Below are 18552 nucleotides of genomic sequence, written 5' to 3' on the forward strand. Positions count from 1 at the left end.
CTGACTCTGTATAAGGCAGCTTCCTACATTTATATATAACCCTCTCCATTCCTGTATTTTTCTGCTGTCCAGATTTTGCCCAGGATAGGCCTTCTGGGAGATAACTCTTTTTAAAAAGGGTTAAATAGCTATGAACACTGGGTTTCCAGTGTTTGCTTGTTTTTTAAATGGCATGTGGGAGATCATCTCATGACCTGGAAAGACTAGATAAACGATATTCCCCTGAGATGTGTGTGATTGTTCGGGAAGCTTTGTTACTGGATATTCCAAACTCACCAACTTCACACAAAGTGTCATTCCCATGTAAGAAAATGACATGAACACAGTTAACATGTGATAACCAGACAAAGGCTTGGGTCCTCATTGGGCCCCCGGGTTCACAGATGGGGTCAAGATCCAGCGGAGGATCCCACTGGGAGAAGAAAAGCAGGCATTTTTACCTGATTCCCTTCCCCACCCCACATCCCCCTGCCCCCATTCCAGAAGACCCCCCCAAACCCTTCAGAGCAAATGGTCATGAGGCTTAATGGGCTACAGGGGGGCTCCCTGCCTTCTACTGGTGGCAACAAACTCCAGATGCCAACCAGTGTCTGTTTTGCCACATAGACACATGCTGTGTCTATGCACTAGGAGCCCACCACAAAATGGACACGTAGATTTCTCACACCCAAGAGTGTGCATGCCGTTTTCTTATACAGAAGTGTCTAGGAAACTGTCTTCCATGAAACAACCTGGGTTTGTCCTTTGGTGATGCAGAGAAATTCTCCATGTTGGCCGACGTTGCTGTTCCCTTCCGTTCACAATGGCATTAGGGACAATGACTTCCAGTTCTAGACACTTGAGCCATAGTTGTTCCTGCATTCAGAGCAGCTGCCACTGGCTCCCAGCTTCAAATTGCACTTCAGTCTTAACAAAGTAACATTGTCTCACAGGATTCACCTGCACAGGTGAGGAAGAGCGGCAGAAATGGTTGCAGTAAGTCCATGTCTTCTGTGCCTCCGTCTCAGGGAACGCCTCCATTCTAAGAAAAGAGAACGAAGTCTTGGTGAAATACTTCATGCTGCCATTGAGCTGATATGTTTGACTAAGCTGAGTGATAATAAACATTTGGGGAGCATTTGTAAGGCTTGCCTCATAACAGCTGTGTTTTCTATTTTCAAAAATCATGTGTTTCTTCATCCAGCCACTCTTAGAGACAGGCCTAGGTGAAACGATCACAGCATCTGGTAGAACAGCCTTCCCCAACCTGGTGCCTTCCAGATGTGCTGGACTACAACTCCCAGCATTCCTGACCATTAGCCAAGCTGGCTGGGACAGATGGGAGTTGAAGTTCAAAAAACATGCAGGGCACCAGGTTTGGGATGGCTGTGATGGACTATTAATTTGAATGTCTTCTACATTCTCTCACCTTCCATCATGACTATAACTAAATGCAGACTTCTGCTATGTTTACCATCTAGCCTGATAAAGAGTTCTGGAGAACTCAAAAACTTGCATGTTATTTTGTGACATTTTGGTTGGACTAATGAAGGTATCATTATGACCAACAAAGCTACCTTTGCTTATTAATTATTGATTACATTCCCTGCTTTCTTCCATCACAGAAAGCAAGGCAGCAGACATCCTGATCTCTACTTGTCTCCCATCCAGGCACTAACCAAACTCAATCCTGCTTAGTTTTAGCAAGGTGGCTGCATCATATGCCCTCAGACCACATGTTGGGACAATGTTAGGGTGACTATATGGAAAGGAGGACCAGGCTCCTTTATCTTCAACAGCTGTATAGAAAAGGAAATTCAGCAGGTGTCATTTGTATGCATGCAGTAGCTGGTGAAATTCCATTTTCATCACAGCAGATAAAGCTGCAGGAGCTATACTAAGATGACCAGATACAAAAGAGGGCAGGGCTCCTGCAGCTATAACTGTTGTGATGAAGAGGGAATTTCACCAGGTGCTGCATATCTATAAATGACACCTGCTGAAATTCCCTTTTCTGTGCAACTGTTAAAGGTGCAGGAGCCCCATCCTCCTTTTCAGATGGTCACTCTAGACAATGTTAGCAAACATCAGACCCCTGGCCTAAGAAATCTGCAGTGTAAACCCACAACCCCTTGCACACCTACGTCAGGGCAAACCCCCTTGAACAAAGTGGCCCTTACTTCTGTGGTGCAACGGACAGGATTGTGCTGCAAATTTCTTGCGAAAAGGGAAGATGTGCCTTATACCAGAATTCTCTCTTCATTAGAATAATGTGTAACGTAATTCCACAGACACAAACATAATCGCAATGCTTTTGACAGTGGTGGCTTTGGGTTATTTTGTTTTATTTTAATTTCACTTTACAACACTGACTATTGAAATAAAACATCATACCTTTTTTTAAAAAAATAATAATATCTAAGGCTTATATTGGCCTGGTCCAGAATACACTCTAGGCTTTGTGGGTAGCTTAACCATGTTCAGCTGTGGTTAACACCACCCACATGCGGAATACTTGCAGACAACACTTTTAACCCTTTTGTGGTTAAGTTTTCCTTAGTAAGCCAATGTGGTTAATGGGGCAGACGGTTAGGGAAAACATGTGTCAGACGACACCGTAAACCATGGTTAAGCATTCCATTAACCATTTTGTGGTTAAGCAGCATGGTTTAGCATGTGTCTGAACGGGTCATAATATTTTAAAAGGCCCCTTAATTAGCATTTCCTTGAACTAAATAGATCTCCAGTGTTGCAAGTATCTGTTTTATTTATTCATGCAGTGTTTTACAAGTCATCATAGAATCCCATGAAAAATTAAGCTGGTAAATATTAAAGATTCATGGAGAAGCTTCTGATCCATTAAAAGCTCAAAGCTTTGATAAAAACTATTCTCCCAGGGAACCTTAGCAGACGGGAGAGTAGCCCCATATAAACCCTGTTGAATTACCTCTCTCTCTTTCTTCTTTTTCAAATGAGGCGCAGTCAAATTTGTCGGGCCACAGGCAATGTGGGCTGCTCACTATGCCCTGAAGGCCCAATCAAGTATCAAACCAAACACGGCCATTGACATCTGTTGGAACTTACATAAGCCCAGGACCTCTAAACGCTGAACGTCAGAGGAAGCCGAAGAGGTTGCCTTTTGTTCTCAACTTGTCTTGTCTCCTTTAGCCCTTTCTTTTCTTTTCTTTCCTTTTTTTTTTAATGCAAATGTTTAGACCGCAAATATGGCATCCAGGTGAAGCACAACCCTGAAAAAGCAGCATCAGCCAAGGGCTTGCACAAAACAAAAAGCTGGGGACCGCAGGGCACTTCCCACCGACGTCTGGAGCTAATTGCTGCCGACTAAAATTCAGCCTTATAGGTTTTCTAGGAAAGCTCCCCTAACTGCTAGTTATTAGTTCCCTTGCATATAGAGGCTTAGCAGCAGTGTGGGTGGGATGTGCCTGGCTTTTCAGCAATTATGGATATTGCATTCCCAGCAGGTGCAACAAGGCAATCACCTGTGCTCAGCTAGAAGGCAATACACAGGCTGAAAACATTTATCATTAACAGTAAGCTTACATGAAGATGTGTTTTTCTTTCTATTTTGTATACTGACTTGAACAATTCTAATTTCAGGAGCATTTTTGGTGTTCAGACTTATTCCAGCACACCTCTTTTTCCTTCTCTAACAAGACTTCTGTGACTTTCAAAGCAGAGAGAGAAATTCAACAGGAACAGCCTTTCCAATGCACCACATAAAACCCTTGTAGGAAATAAAAGGGGCAATCCTCACATGCTTTACTAGGTAAATTTTTTCACATATCAAAATTTATCAGAAATCAAGAGAAGCAGAGAAGTGGTCAAAGAAATTCCTCTCTGCTTGGCTGCATGATACAGACAACTGGCTTACAGAGTGGTTAGATACTCAAGTCATCCCTTGAAAAGCGGTGTTTCTATGTACCTATCATGTAGACTGAATGCCAGTTGTTAATGCAGATATAACACTGCTGAGATCTTATCCATGGATAAGAGATTTGAGGTGGGCAGCGGCCACCCTCCCCTCCTTTACTCTGTCAGAAGAAACCAAGGTGTAGTGTTTCATTTTTCATTTCATTTATTATATTTCTAGAATACCCCATAGCTGGAACTGTCTGGGTGGTTCACAAAATTAAAAACCATTAAAATACATTATACAAAGTATGAAAACCAATTATATAAAGATATTGAAACAGCACACACCACAGACAACACATATCTTCATGCACCAACAACAGCCGTGGTTATCATTAAGCAGGGTTAGCCTTGGCTAAAGTTAAAAGTTGGAAGCTGGTTCAAAGGAGGGCAATGAGGATGATCAGGGGTCTGGAAACAAAGCCCTATGAGGAGAGCCTGAAAGAACTGGGCATGTTTAACCTTCAGAAGAGAAGAGTGAGGGGAGACATGATAGCACTCTTCAAATACTTGAAAGGTTGTCACACAGAGGAGGGCCAGGATCTCTTCTTGATTATCCGAGAATGCAGGACAAGGAATAATAAGCTCAAGTCTGAAAGTGTACACTTATGGCTGACAAACTGTAAGTGTACATTTGCCTTGCCTTGCCTATTGCCTTGTATGTTTCATCTTTCAAAGTGGACTAGGAAATATACAAGGTAACTGACAATTGACAAGGCAATTTGCAATTGTGTGCAAATCAGCCACTGACAGCTCAGGAAAAGGGAGAAAGATTGCCCTCTTAGCAAGGTGATCCGCAGGGTTTGAAGTTGCGCAAATATCAGGGGCCAGGGGGAAAACAGGGAACATAACTGGGGTTGCCACTGAGGAGGGGATGGGGACTTGGCAGCAGACAAGATGGGTTCCCCTGGGATACCTGCCAGAGCTGAATCAAGAACCAAGGGGAAAGGAGGGAGAGAATAAACTATAAGGCCACTTGTCTGTCGGGCTCACCATGGATTGTTCTGCGGACAACCCACCAGGGTGATTGTCGCATCATGTGTATGTGGCCATCTCTTTCACAGGCCTAGAAATGCCATGGATTGAGCCTGGGACTTTCTGCATACATAACATCTGCTCTAACACTAAGTTATGACCCTTCCTTCTCTCTACTGCTATGTGATTCTCCTATGCCTCGATAGAATTTCTCATGTTCCCTGTATTATGTGTGGGGAAGCTGTGCCCTTCCAGATGGTGGTGGACTCCAACTTTTTTGAATCACAACCACTGACCATGCTGGCTGAGACCTAGGGGCATTGGAGTCCACCATTGTCTAGACGGCCACAAGTTCTAGCCCTGCCCTATATAAAGTGCTGCAAGGATGGCTTATCATAGCACATGATAGCAACCACATCCTTCAGCACATTGATCTGCTAATTAAAAAAGTATATGACTCCTAATAGTTGGGCTGTTGAAACTCTTAACAAGCTAATTATGTTACACACATTATGTTACACATTTTTTAGAATTGAGGCTCAAGTCATACACAGGCTTTGCACACCAGATTATTATCAGCAGGGTATATTTCTGCCCCAGGGTGTTGTTTTAATATGCACTAAGAGTCCCTAGCCACAATTGTGATCTTGCCTGCTAGTCATATTTCTTTAAAACTGAAGCCCCTGATAAAGCTGTTAACAGGTACAGGCATCTCTGTTTGCTCTTTGGACAAGAGCCAATATTTGCAGGAAGTCAAGGATGTGTTGTTTCACGGCAGGAAGTTCCCAGCATTGCAAAACTAGGCCTGGATGACAGAGCTGCAGGTATACATTTCGTTTGCCTCCCAAATGGCTCATCCTCTGACTAATCAATTGTGTAAATAACATGATGATGAATTATAGCTGGGCATTTTGTAGTTCAGATTAGCAGAGATCACCTGGCTAGAACTGTGCGTGTGTGTACAGTAAATTGCCTCTGTGCTCTTAAGAGCAAAACCGGTGATGTGTTTTCTTTAATGAAAGCTTGTCTGAATTAGTGAGGATCAGGAAAACCTCTTGCAGGCATGTGACGGAAGCTTTTATCACATGCTTGCTAGTATTACATTTGCAATTAGTTAACAAGAACGTTCAGTAGACAGGCACTCTCTATCTGGACAGTTCTGTTGTCATTCTTGACTTTCGGAGTTGCTTTACTGTGATGTTTCTCCTTCAAAGCCTTTATAAGTGCTTGCAAATTAGTAACTACATAGGGCTTTATAGTTACAGGAGATTTCTCCACATGCCCCTCTGAGAGAAGCACATGGTCTCTGGGAAATACAGGATTTCCGCCCCATGTCTGCTGTTGCTGTGCACCTTGGCAGTGGAAGGAGAGAATTTTAACCCTTACCCCTCTTTCCGTTTGCCCTCTTCGCCCCTCCTCCCAGCCACCTTTTCCCTAGACATCGGTCCTGGCACATGTTTGCCAATCAAGAGAGCAAAAATGACTAGAGCAGAGGTGGGAAGCATAGCCAAGGGTGAGGGATAATGGGAGTTGCACGCCACAAGTCACACACCCATAGAGCAGAGGGAGGGGTTCTAGGGTAAAAGCAGAAGATGGAGGGAAGGGTTAAGCACTCGCCCGCCTCCCATTTCCCACCAAGTTGTGAATCCTGTGTTTTCCCCTAACAGAATGACCAGACAAAATAGGATATAGAGCTCCTGTTCCTGTATTACTTGTGTGGAAAGAGTAGATGCACCTTTCTTATCTTGGAGCAAGTGGTGTGCCAAGCTCCGCCCAGAGAAATGCCTCTTTCTGCATAATTGTTAAAGGCGCAGAAGCCTCGTCATCTCCTGCAGGGACAGGGAATGTGTGGCTCTCCAGATGTGGTAGGACTGCAACCCCATCATCCCCCATCACTGGCTATGCTGACAAGAGCTGACGGGAGTTGTAGTCCAACTACATCTGGAGGGCCACATTCTCCACACCTGCTCATTTGTATCTGGTCAGTGCTCCTCTTGATAAAGGATCGAAAGAAACGCTGTTCATATTGGCAAGGCAGGCATTTTAGAAAAGCCCAGAGGCAGGGAGGGGGGAGCACCCCTTTCTGTTGCAAGGCTTGAGATTGTTAATCTGCAACGGACTGATCAAAGGGCAGAAGGAAAGGAAATAGAAAGAAAAGAAAAACCACCTGGCTTTGCAGCAGAAACAGGGAGCTGCTGGGCCAGTCTTGCCTGCAAGAGCTCCTTTATGACCTTCCCTAGATTTCTTTTTATCTTGTTTTGGATTAGGCCATAAGTGCCCCAAGGAACTGAGCACCTGTCTCCTGGAGAAGGATTTAGCAAGGTTTCGAGGTCAACCCTCCAAGGCTCTACCTCCCAGTCCTATGATCCCAGTCCTATAGATTGAACTCTTGCTATGTCTCTCTTTCTGTAGCTAGGCTTTCTTTGCTGTCAGTGTTGGATTAAAGGACGGGAAGGGAGGCTCTGTTTGGGAACAGTGATCTGGGAAGGCATGTGCCTTCTGCGGCCCTGCGGCCCCTTTCTCTCACCTGTTGGAGTTCACATAGTGAACGCCATCTTTCCCCAGTTCATCATAGGCAGTGTACTGGAAATATTGCTATATAAGCTGCATAACCTATTGGCACATTCAGATGTCTCCAAGTATATGATAAAAAAGCAAGCCCCCAGGGACCAAATAATAAGGGATTGTAGAGGGTACCAAGATAGAAGCAGGATGGGCAACGAAGCTGATAAAGGGACTTGAGGACATGCCCTATGAGGACAGCTGAAAGAACTTGGGATGTTCAGTATGGAGAAAAGAAGACTGAGGGATGACATGTTAGCAGTGTTCAGGTACATAAAAGGGAGCCACAGGGAGGATGGTCAAGAGCTATTTTCCATGGCCACAGAAATTAGGACCCAAAATAATGGGAATAAGTTACAGCTACAGCTTGGGGCCAGGCTATCTGAAGGAATGCCTCCTCCAATATGTACCTGCCCAGACCCTAAGGTCATCCTCAGGGGACCTTCTCTGTGAGCCCCTGCAAAAGAAAGTGAGGCAGGTGGCTACCAGGAGGAGGGCCTTTTCTGCTGTGGCACCCCGGCTATGGAATGAGATCCCTAAGGATTTTCGCCTGGATATTCTTTTAGATGCCAGATGAAGACCTTTTTATTCTCTCTGTATTTTCACAGTCTATAAATTAATTTTAACTTTGCTGTTTTAAATCTGTATTTTAAATTTGTATTTCTGCACTGCTGCTGATTTTATCCTGGTTGTCTTTTTATATTGTATTTTATATCATGTTTTTTATACTTTGAACGGTTTTAATTTTTGTGAACCACCCAGAGAGCTTCGACTATTGGGCAGTATAGAAATTTATTTATTTATTAAAAACATTTGCATCCCGCCCTATATCATTAGGATCTCAGGGCGGCGTACAGATAAGGGTGGTGTACAGATATGCAATAAATAAAAAAATACCTAGATTTTCATTAAATATAAGGAAAAGCTTCCTGATGGTAAAATCTGTACAACACTGGAACAGCCTACCTATGGAAGTTGTGGGTTCGTCATCTCTGGAGGTTTTTAAGAAGAGGCTGGGCAGCCACCTCTCATGGATGATTGAATTGGGTTTCCTGCACATTGCAGAGGGTTGGACTAGATGATCCTTGTGGTCCCTTCCAACTCCACGATTCTACGGCTTTCTAGAGGCACTTTTTAATCATATTGCTAAAACAGGGGTAGGCAACCCTTTTTCTGCCAAGGGACACATTCCTTCACAGGTAATCTACTGGGGGCCGCTTCTTGGTAGTGGGTGGGGCCCAAGACAGCAGTGGGCAGGACCAGAGCCCTTTTCTCTTCCTGCCATTCCCTTTTCTCTCGCTCCCTCTTCCTACCAGGAAAAGGACAGTTCATTCTTGTCTGAACTGACTCCAAGCAGAGCACATTTGAAATTAGTCTGAGGGCCACATGAAATTAGTTCGAGGGGCCCATATGTCCCTAGAGCTGCAGGTTGACCATTCCTGCATTAAAGCAAAGCCCCTATTACAGATGGGTCTTTGTTCTGTAGTATTCTTGGGTGAACAGTTCATCCCATCCAGCTTGCTTCCCAGGCGGGAATATTCTTCTCTATAGTGCCAGCCCAAGACATTTTGCGGTCTAAAGTGGATCCCAAATGCTCCCCCCACCCAAATTTTTAGAAGACTTGCTCCACCGTTCAGATGCCAGTTCCATGATGCCTGAAGCCCTTGTGCATGGCAGCCACTGTTCACCCCCCTTGGCTGTTTCAATTCTCCAGCACAGCCTTCCCCAAGCTGGCGCTCTCCGGATGTGCTGGACTACAAGTCCAGCTGGTTGGCTACTGTGTGAGCAGTGCTGGACTAGATGGATGTCTGGTCTGATCCAGCATGGCTCTGCAGCACCACTCATAGAACTGTGCCCTTAAAGAGTTAGTATATACATGTGAGCCATATGTGGTGAAGTTTGTTTTTCCTGTGGGAAAGGTGGAAACCATATTAGATGGATACTAGATTAGCCATTTTCCCTAAGAGCAAACAGAGAATTGCTTGTTTTGCTATGCTAAAAAAAAAAAAGCCTTTAATGGGAATCCAACCTCAGGCATTTCAATTCTGCTAACTTAAGGAGAAAGTACTAGTAAACATTTAACTTCTTAGCTTTCTGTTTAGAAGCTATCAAATGATTCAGCATAAAAAAGACACACACACACCCCAAGTTAACTATGTAGTCCAGGGATGGATAACTTGCGGCTGCCAGACGTTTTGGCCAACAGGTCCCATGAGCCATAGCCAGTGGTGACAGATGATGGGAGTTGTAACCTGAAACATCTGGAGGGCCACATGTTGCCCACCCACCCCAGCCTATTGGGTGGTAATAAAGGGAAAGCCTCTGTTTTCCTTCTGCTCTATAGGAGACGTCCTTAGCATTTGAAGCTCATTCCCAGGATGGATCTAGACCAGCCGTTCCCATAATGGTTGGGGATTATGAGAGTTGTAGTCCAATTCATCTGGAGGGTGCCATAATGAGGAAGACTGATCTAGACTGTTTCCATTCAAATTTTTGTGACCCGCCAGTGAGCTTCAGCTATGGGGTGGTATAGAAATATAATAAAATAAAATAATGAATAAAAATTACTTCAGTGGGATTAAATTGCCTAAAATTTATGTGCATTTTATCTGTACATAAAATGTAAGAGATTACATTTTATCTGTAAAGCTTGTGTTTTACCTTTTAGGTGTGTCTCTCTATGTGTGTTTTGGTAAAGGTTATGTTTTATCTGTAGTCTCTTTTATTGTAATTTTTAAATACCTTTTTATTTTTACTAATCATAACAAGAAAAAGGTAAAGAAAATAAGGGAAGCTTACAACATTGCCAACATAACATAAGGACTCAACTCATCCATGAATTTAGATTTCCAATACATTATGAAAAGTGAACAGTTCTGAATAAACTTGTTTACAAAGCCTTTTTTAAATATCTTCTTAAAAAGTCAATTTTATCATATGAACTGTGACCCAGACCTTTTGGAACCTATCTTCATTAGTTGGAATCTTGATCTTCTTCGAGAAAGAAGCTATCAGTGTTTTACTAACTGTTCTTTTATTGCACTTTTAATATGTTTTTATTGTATTTTTATTTTATTGTATTGGACTGGGAGTTGGGAGATCCGGGTTCTAGTCCCTACTTGGCCATGGAAACCCACTGGGTGACTTTGGGTCAGTCACAGACTGTCAGCCCAACCTACCTCACAGGGTTGTTGTTGTGAGGATAAAATGGAGAAGAGGAGGATTATGTATGCTGCCTTGGGTTCCTTGGAGGAAAAAAAGTGGGATATAAATAAATAAATAAATATTTTATGATATTGTCATTTTAAAGCACTGTAAGCTGCCCTGAGTACAACACATATATACACACACATGCAAGTATTTCATTTCAACTAGGGGTTTGCAAGGTCGCACCTTTGGGGAAATGAAATCAGTAAACTAAACAGATTGTTGTAAAAGCTGCTCGAGATAGTAGAGGACAAGAGGAAAGGGACTAATGGAAGGCCAGCTGATAAGAGCGCAGCTCTCTGAAGTCCTTTTAACTTGAATGGTTGCTGCTAGGTGGCTGGTCAGCACTTTTATGAACTGTGCTTCCCATAGCTGTGCGCTGTATGAATTAAGCTATAATTAAATTGGGGCAACGCTTGATTATTCTTCTGTCAAATGCACCTTTTATTTCAAATGTTACAGGCCGAGCCCCCCAGCAATCCATGGTGTGTAGATGGAATGGGGGTACGGGGAGGAAGAGGCACTATTGCCATTCCTAACCCTTCTACCCCCATCTGCACACTTTCCCTGCTAGGTTCCTCTTCCTGCAGTCCCTCTGCGCCAATCTTGAAGGTGAATCGCAGTGACAGCCTGGGGAATATCACCCCTGCCAGTTCTTGCAGAGCCAGGGAACTTCCCCATCAGTTGAGTGGCCAGGCAGCAGCTGGTCCCGGTTTCCTTTTCAGGCTGCCACCCTCCCTCAGGAAATGGTGGGCATACGGAGCTCAAGTGTGGGAAAGAGAAAGCGGCAGGATACCCAGTTCTTTTCAGCCTAAGAAATATCTGAGCACTCTGCCAGCCCTGCATATGGTCCACAGTTGTGCTAATGACGCATTTGTGAGCAGGGCTGACCCTACCATTACACAGAGTGAGGCATCCACTTCAGGTGGCAGATGCTGGAGCAGGGCGGCAGCTCCCCACCATTTTGCATGAGACCCCTAAGTGACCCTGCTTGGCTCCCCCTACACTAGCCTGCTGCCCCCACATGTGGTGGAGGAAGATGTCCTGTCACCAGGGATGAAGTCAGAGTTTTCTCTGCAGGCACCAAATTGTCTTCTGCCAGGCCTGTTTGTGGGTCTCATTTGGCTTCTAAACAGATTGCAGTGATTTTGATTCCAGTGTACTCAATGATACACCAGTTGGCTGCTCTCTCCTGGCCAAAGGATGCTCACAGACATACTTACCTGGCAGGTTTATCCAATGAAAAGTTTACTCAGTATTTTGTTTTTGTTTTGTTTAACAGTTATACAGACAAGCAGTGAATAAACTGTTTAACTTGAAACATTGCTCTGGATTGAGGCAGGGGAGTGTTGTCATTTTGTATTTGACTCATGGCTCAACCAATCAGCACCCTGCACAGACAGCTTTCTGCTGGAGACAGTAAGAACTGCATGCTCCCAGCATATTTCCTGTCTTTGAAGTGAGCAGGGCAGTCTCAGCCAGTGCAAAGCTCCTACCGCTTCCCCCCTGGAATAGCTAAACTGGAGCAAAGGGATGCAATCCAATGGCCACTATGAATGCTTCATTTCCACTTCTTTCAAGAGGCTTAAAGTAGGCTTAACTGCACACTGACTTCTGCCCAATGCCAATAAATGTACACTGAGTCATAGCAGTCCATCTTGAATTGGGTACCCAGAAACATTTTCAAATAAGAGGAATCTTTACCTTGACGTATCACCTGCTAGACTCAGGGTCAGTTCTCCTAGTCAGTATACTCTAAAAATGGCTTGTCTATACACACCTCCAGTCCCTCATCACTTATGGAAACATTGCTGTGTGAACTGGTCTACCCACAGTTATAGGTGGCAACAATTTCGGCATTGTTTTCCCAACCACTGTGCATCACTGGAACAATACCTCCATATGGCCTGATTCACGCCAATGTCTCCCCACAAGATCATGGGTAGATATCTGGCGGAGGAAAGCCCATAGCTTCCCACACGGACCCTTTGATACGGCCTCCGATATACAAGCAGCCCAAGCAGGGCCCATGTCTGTGAGTGAAACTTTCCTGTTTTAAGATCTCTCCAGTTACAAAGCAAGTACTAAATCCTCATCACAAGCACATTGGAATCGGAACCTGATTGCAGTGGAACCAGCTTGCCAAAAAAAAAAAAATCTAGCTAGGATCACATGCTAATGCTAACATCCTATGCATGTTTAGTTGGAAGAAAGTCCTATTAAGTTTATTGGGGCACATTTTCAAGTAATAGTCCTGAGGACTGCAATGCTAAATCTGCTTTTGGCACAGGTGTAGCCATATCATCCAACATCTGCCAGTTAGAGCAATACGATTTAAATGAAATCAAGCAGCAAGAGAAATTCCACTTCTCGGGAGATCCGAAAATCTGAAATGCCAGGGAATGGCTGGCACGGGCAATTATGTTGATATGAGAGAAGCCATGTTGCTCATCAAGTGAACTGAAGTGTGAAAAAAGAAGAGAGGCTGACAGACATTTAATTTACCATTGATTGAAGGAGGTCAGAGAGCAGGGAAGGAATCGACAAAATGGACAGCTCCTGAAGAGCAAGGCTTTCCCATTTGCTTCCGTTTATCTTAATTAGATATAATGAAGTGAGGGGGAGCAAATTTCTACATCTTCTGTTAACATAGCACAGAGTGTTGTCAATAAGCCATTTGCATATCAGGAGACATCAGGAGGCAGGTGTGATCTGTAAACATGGATTTTAAACATTGGCTTTAATTTTCTTCTGAGGCCTTGATCTCAATCTAGCAAAGTATATAGCTTTTGGAAAGTCAGCTTAGAAGGAAAAAAATCAGGTATAAGAAAAAGCAAAGTTTGTTTTTTTGAGAACCAGGTAATGTAATTTACTGGTGACACTGATCAGCATAGAATTAGGAACCCAAAATACAGCCATTATCATCCATTGACATAATCTATATCAGCATACCTCAACCTGTTGCCCCCCCCCTCCCCAGATGGTTTGGAATACAACTCCCAGCATTCTTGACCATTGGCCATGCTGGCAAGGGTAATGGGAGTTGAAGTCCAAAACATGTAGAGGGCCTCAAGTTGCGGAAGTCAAATCTACGTATATACTTCCTCTCTGTCAGCATTGTTTTTGTCCACCATTCTTTATGTATCTTAGTACTGCAGACTAATTGGATGTTCCTCCATGGGATGGAAGGAATAGAGGTCCTTCTCCGTATATTCAAAGCAATATAAGGTAATATAAAATTAGCATTATTAAGCTTTGCACACCCATTATACTGACCTGGCTACGATGTATTCTGAAGTACACCATCTTCACGCAAAGTCCTGCAGCATGGTGTTTGCCTCTTTGGCTTTCTTACATGTGTACAGCCATTTGATTATCCGAGCATTGCGTTCAATCACTGATGTGCCTGTCGGAACCTGTTCCGTGAGCTCTTCTTCCAGGAGTCCATCATCGCCACTATGCCTCGTGAAGTCGCTTTCTGACGTTGCCACGCTGATGCTGCGGATCCGGAAGGAGAAGTTGTCAGAAGCCACCGAAAAGTTCTCTTGGCCCAGGTCCTCTATTACCGCTGGTTCAAGGCCGCAATACTTAAAGAAAGTGTCAAACTCAGAGAAAGATTTGGAATAGCGAGAGCTGATGTCCGATTGGGACCGGTGTAGACATTTCCGCCTCACCTCCTTGACCTCATATGTTGCTGCAGTCAGTTTGGGGGCATTGTCACATCTGTCGGTGAGGACGGCTGTCGGAGGGGTGTTTAGGGCCACGCGCTGTCCTGCCGGGTCAAGGATATGGCTTGCAGTTTTGCTCAGTACAGGCCCTTCCGTTTCAGGGGTGACATCATCCTTGAGAAGGACTTTGGAGGCCTCAGAAACCAGCTGCTTCTCCTTGGAAGAGCCCTGGAAGAGCCTTCGGACCAAACTCCCACGTGCGCTCTCGTGGCTTTGACCTCTCACAAACTCACACTTCTGGCGATAGATTACTAAGGAGTCTGGCCTGATCTGCCTCTTGGCACTGCTGCGCCTCACTATAGGAAGGCCACGCTCAAGGGGAGCAGGGGCAGAATCCGGCATACTCTTCACTTTGGATTTGGCACTGGCCTCCTCACCCACGTGGTTGGCTGCCTTGCTTTCCTCAGAACAGCTCTCACTGCTGCTCTCAGAAGCTGAGCTGAGCGCGGCCACCGGCTCCTGCTTCGTGCTGATGACCTGCTGGCTCTTTACATACTTGGCCTTGTCAGCCGCCAGCCTTTCCACGGCACTCTTCCTGCCAGGGTTGCCCGCCTCCATCTGCTTGCGAAGGTATTCCGGACCCTTGTGGAGAAGCCGTGCCGTCAGCGAGGAATGGAAGCCGGAGATGGCATGCATTCTCACAGCGTGAGAGATTTCCGTTGGCATATCAGGTTCAGGTGTCCCAAGCTCACTCGTAGTTCAGGAAAAAAAGAAACCAGATTTCACAACCTCCCTTCCTCCTCCTCCCTTCAGCCTCTGCTCTTCATGGAGAAGAAGCCCAGAGATCCTTTCCCCAAACTAGCCAACCCCTGCCCTGCTGCTGGCTTGTCTTCCTGAATGTCTGAGGGAAGAAAAACTCCTCTGCCTTAGCAAAGCCCAACTGTCTGTGCCTGCTGCAGACACTCTAACTGCACGCACACGCACACACACCTCCACAGCTGCTTCCTTGCACATTCACCTTTCGGCTAAACCAACCCCTGCAACCCAGCCCCAGCCAATCCCGTCTCAGCTCCGAGGCCTCTCTGACATCACCAGGCAGGGAGATGGCTCATTGACGTTAGAGGAGTGGCTCAGACCATCAACACTCCATTGCCTCTAGCAAGGACAAGCCCTGATGAAAGTGTTTGTTTAGCATATGCTCTCAGCCGTCTCCTCCTCCTCCTCCTCCCCCTCTTACCGCAGCAGCCAGAGTCTCTGTGTGAATGGAAATACCGGAGGAAGCATGCAGCAAAAGGCTGAGGGAGATGGATGCTTGGGAAAGAAACTTCACAATTGCACCACAGCCTGTTCCCGGGGAATAATAGATTTGAAGGTCTGCGGACACCTATGCCGAGCCATATTTGGGGAGGGGGGGACCCCACTGAACTTTGATTTGATTGCTGGTGCAGTGTAGTGGCACGGGGATGAAGTCAGGAAGCCACTGGTTCAAATCTCACCTCTGCCATGATCTTCCTAAGTGGCCTTAGGCAAATTCCCCCCTCATCCCACACCGTCTCTCTCTCTCTAGATATTTCAGATGCGATTTTCAGCTTATGGTGTCATTACCCTATGTCAGTACTGAAGGGTGCAAACAATGACATCTTCCACTTGTGACCCTCCTATGTTTTCCCACTGCTCCTTCTGCATCATCATCATCATCATCATCATCATCATCATTATAAATCAGGGAAGGAGAAAAAGGCAAAGCAGCTGCACAATTGCTTCTGACTGCTAGCACTGGGAACCCTCCACCTGGAAGTACCCTTGTCAGCCTCAGGCCCACCCACCTACACCTGCAATCTAGGGGAGAATAATATTGTTTTACCTAACAGGGTCTTTGGGAGGATTACAACTACACAATGCATGTGTGAAGCATTTTGAACACTTGGAAGAGCTATAGAAATGCTATCAGTGTTATTATAGACACAGGCAAGCAACCCTCACCTGTTTCACTCATTTATTTATTTATTGCATTTATATCCCGCCTTTTTTCCTCCAAGGAACCCAGGGCGGCATACATAATCCTCCTCTCCATTTTATCCTCACAACAACCTTGTGAGGTGGGTTGGGCTGAGAGTCCGTGACTGGCCCAAAGTCACCCAGTGGGTTTCCATGGCCAAGTGGGGACTAGAACCCAGATCACCCAACTTCCATTCCGACACTTTAGCCACTATGCCACACTGGCTCATCCCATACTGTGCTATGTAATGTACATGGCAATTCTTTTTTATATATTTCTCGGGAGTGCAGGCACTCTGTTAGCAATGGCAGTAGCACAGCTTATCCCTTAGGTTTATGTTTCTGGGCCCAGCATTGTTATGGGCATTGTGGAAGGGCCAGGGGAGAAATGGTGGCTGCCACAAAATATTCAGAGGAAATTTGGCAATGTGATCAGGATGGGTAAGAAAAATAATTTCTCAAAAAAAAAAAATTGTCTTGTGAGAAATTTAATCTCAGCTCTAGTTCTAAAGGTAAAATTTGCACACCACCTGTTTATCCCACTGGTGGTTTTGCATGGCACAGGCACAGCCTTTTTTTAAAAAAAAGCCTGGTACTGAGAGAGGCTTTAAAAAAAATTATTGTGAATTTCAACAAAGTATAACAAAGCCATAGGGAAAAAAAGATCATCTATTTGGGCCTCAATTTTCACTTTAAAAGGAAAGCCATCATAAAAACAAAACAAACAGTAGCAAATTATCTGACAATAAAATACAACAGATAAAATAAACATTCGATTCAGTACTTAGGAAAATACCAATTCAATTAATAAACAAAAGGAAATTCCTTAAACTATATCAATAAACGACACAGGGATAATAAAAGTAAACCCAAATTTTAGCCCCAAACACACTCTTGTATTTCCAAGCCAGCAGCCTATACATATACTGAAGCATTTGAAGATACATTGAAAGGAGATTTTTTAAATGTTATTTTATTTAAAATATTTCTACGTCGCCTTTCAGGGCAGGGGAAAAATCCATCCCAGAAGTCCAGAGAAGAACTAGGTGCAACTCAATGGATGAATAAAGTAACGGCATAAGATGCAAAGAACCACCACGACTCAAAAGCGTCTCATGTCAAACCTGCCCCCTCACCACAGAGTAATTCAGAAGCAAGATATGCCAGTGTGGTGTAGTGGCTAAAGTGTTGGACTGGGAGTCGGGAGATCCAGGTTCTAGTCCCCACTCGGCCATGGAAACCCACTGGGTGACTTTGGGCCAGTCACAGACTCTCAGCCCATCCTACCTCACAGGGTGAGATATAATTGATCTGTTCCGTTTTTCTTCTAGAAGCTTGGAAAACGACACCTAGATATTTAAAACAAGAGACTTGTTCTATCTCATTGTTATCTATATACCATCTGTGGATCTTGTTGCTATTGGCAAACATCTTAATCTTTGATTTAGAGTAATTGATTTGTAATCGGTCCTCCTTACAATGTAGGGCAAGGGCCTTTAAGGTTCTTCTAAGGCCTATTTGAGACAAGGAGAGAATGACTGCATCATCTGCATACAGCAGTATGGGTAGTCTCTTAGTTGCTATTTTTGGGGCATGTATATCTAAAGCTTGGAGCCGTTGGATCAAGGAGTTTATATATATGTTAAACAGATGTGGGGCCAGAACACATCCTTGCTTGACCCCCCCTATTTGCTGCAATTAGGTTGGAGAGCTGACCTTCTCTGTTAAATCTTACTCTAAGGCTTGTGTTACTTTACAATTTAGCCTTTAACCGTAGTAGGCGTTTATCAATTGTGGTGTTTTTAAGTTTTTAACATCGCCCCCCAAACTGACAACATCAAGCATTATGCCTAATATAATTCCAAATCACTACTACTACCACCATTTAGTCCCTTCAAGAGACAAACATCACATTATATTCTGCTGGTGCAACCATCAAATATACCAGTGGTATATAATCTCTGCCCCATTTCTTGGAAGCTGTTATCCACAAACGTTGAAGCTGCATCTAGACAGTATCACTGACACCACCTTTTGGCTTCCTGTTTCACCAAGCATTTGGTCTGTTTTAATTATTAATTCATTGCCCTTCCTGCTGTTATGGATTGTGTTACTGTTGTTCCAGTTTTTAGTTGTTGTTAACTGTGTTGTTGTTGTTGTTTAATTATATATTGCTTTTAAAACATTTTTTAAACAAACAAACACCACAGAGATAACCACTGTACCCATG

General features: G+C 44.3%; 1 protein-coding gene across 1 annotated transcript; it reads right to left on the reverse strand.

Annotated features, from left to right (window-relative positions):
- Nucleotides 1–741: 741 nt before the first annotated feature.
- On the reverse strand, nucleotides 742–15125 carry FAM110C (family with sequence similarity 110 member C). Its single transcript, XM_063125817.1, has 2 exons — nucleotides 13933–15125; nucleotides 742–1021 (listed from the first exon to the last, which is right to left on the reverse strand). Exon 1 carries the CDS (start codon nucleotides 15048–15050, stop codon nucleotides 13965–13967), a length of 1086 nt encoding a protein of 361 aa, XP_062981887.1. The 5' UTR covers nucleotides 15051–15125; the 3' UTR covers nucleotides 742–1021; nucleotides 13933–13964.
- Nucleotides 15126–18552: the final 3427 nt, after the last annotated feature.

The sequence above is a fragment of the Elgaria multicarinata genome, chromosome 4 (assembly GCF_023053635.1).
Source record: "Elgaria multicarinata webbii isolate HBS135686 ecotype San Diego chromosome 4, rElgMul1.1.pri, whole genome shotgun sequence".
NCBI lineage: Eukaryota > Metazoa > Chordata > Lepidosauria > Squamata > Anguidae > Elgaria > Elgaria multicarinata.

Excerpts from the sequence above, each read along its gene's own strand:
- FAM110C (XM_063125817.1), bottom strand. The coding sequence starts at position 15,050 with ATGCCAACGGAAATCTCTCACGCTGTGAGAATGCATGCCATCTCCGGC.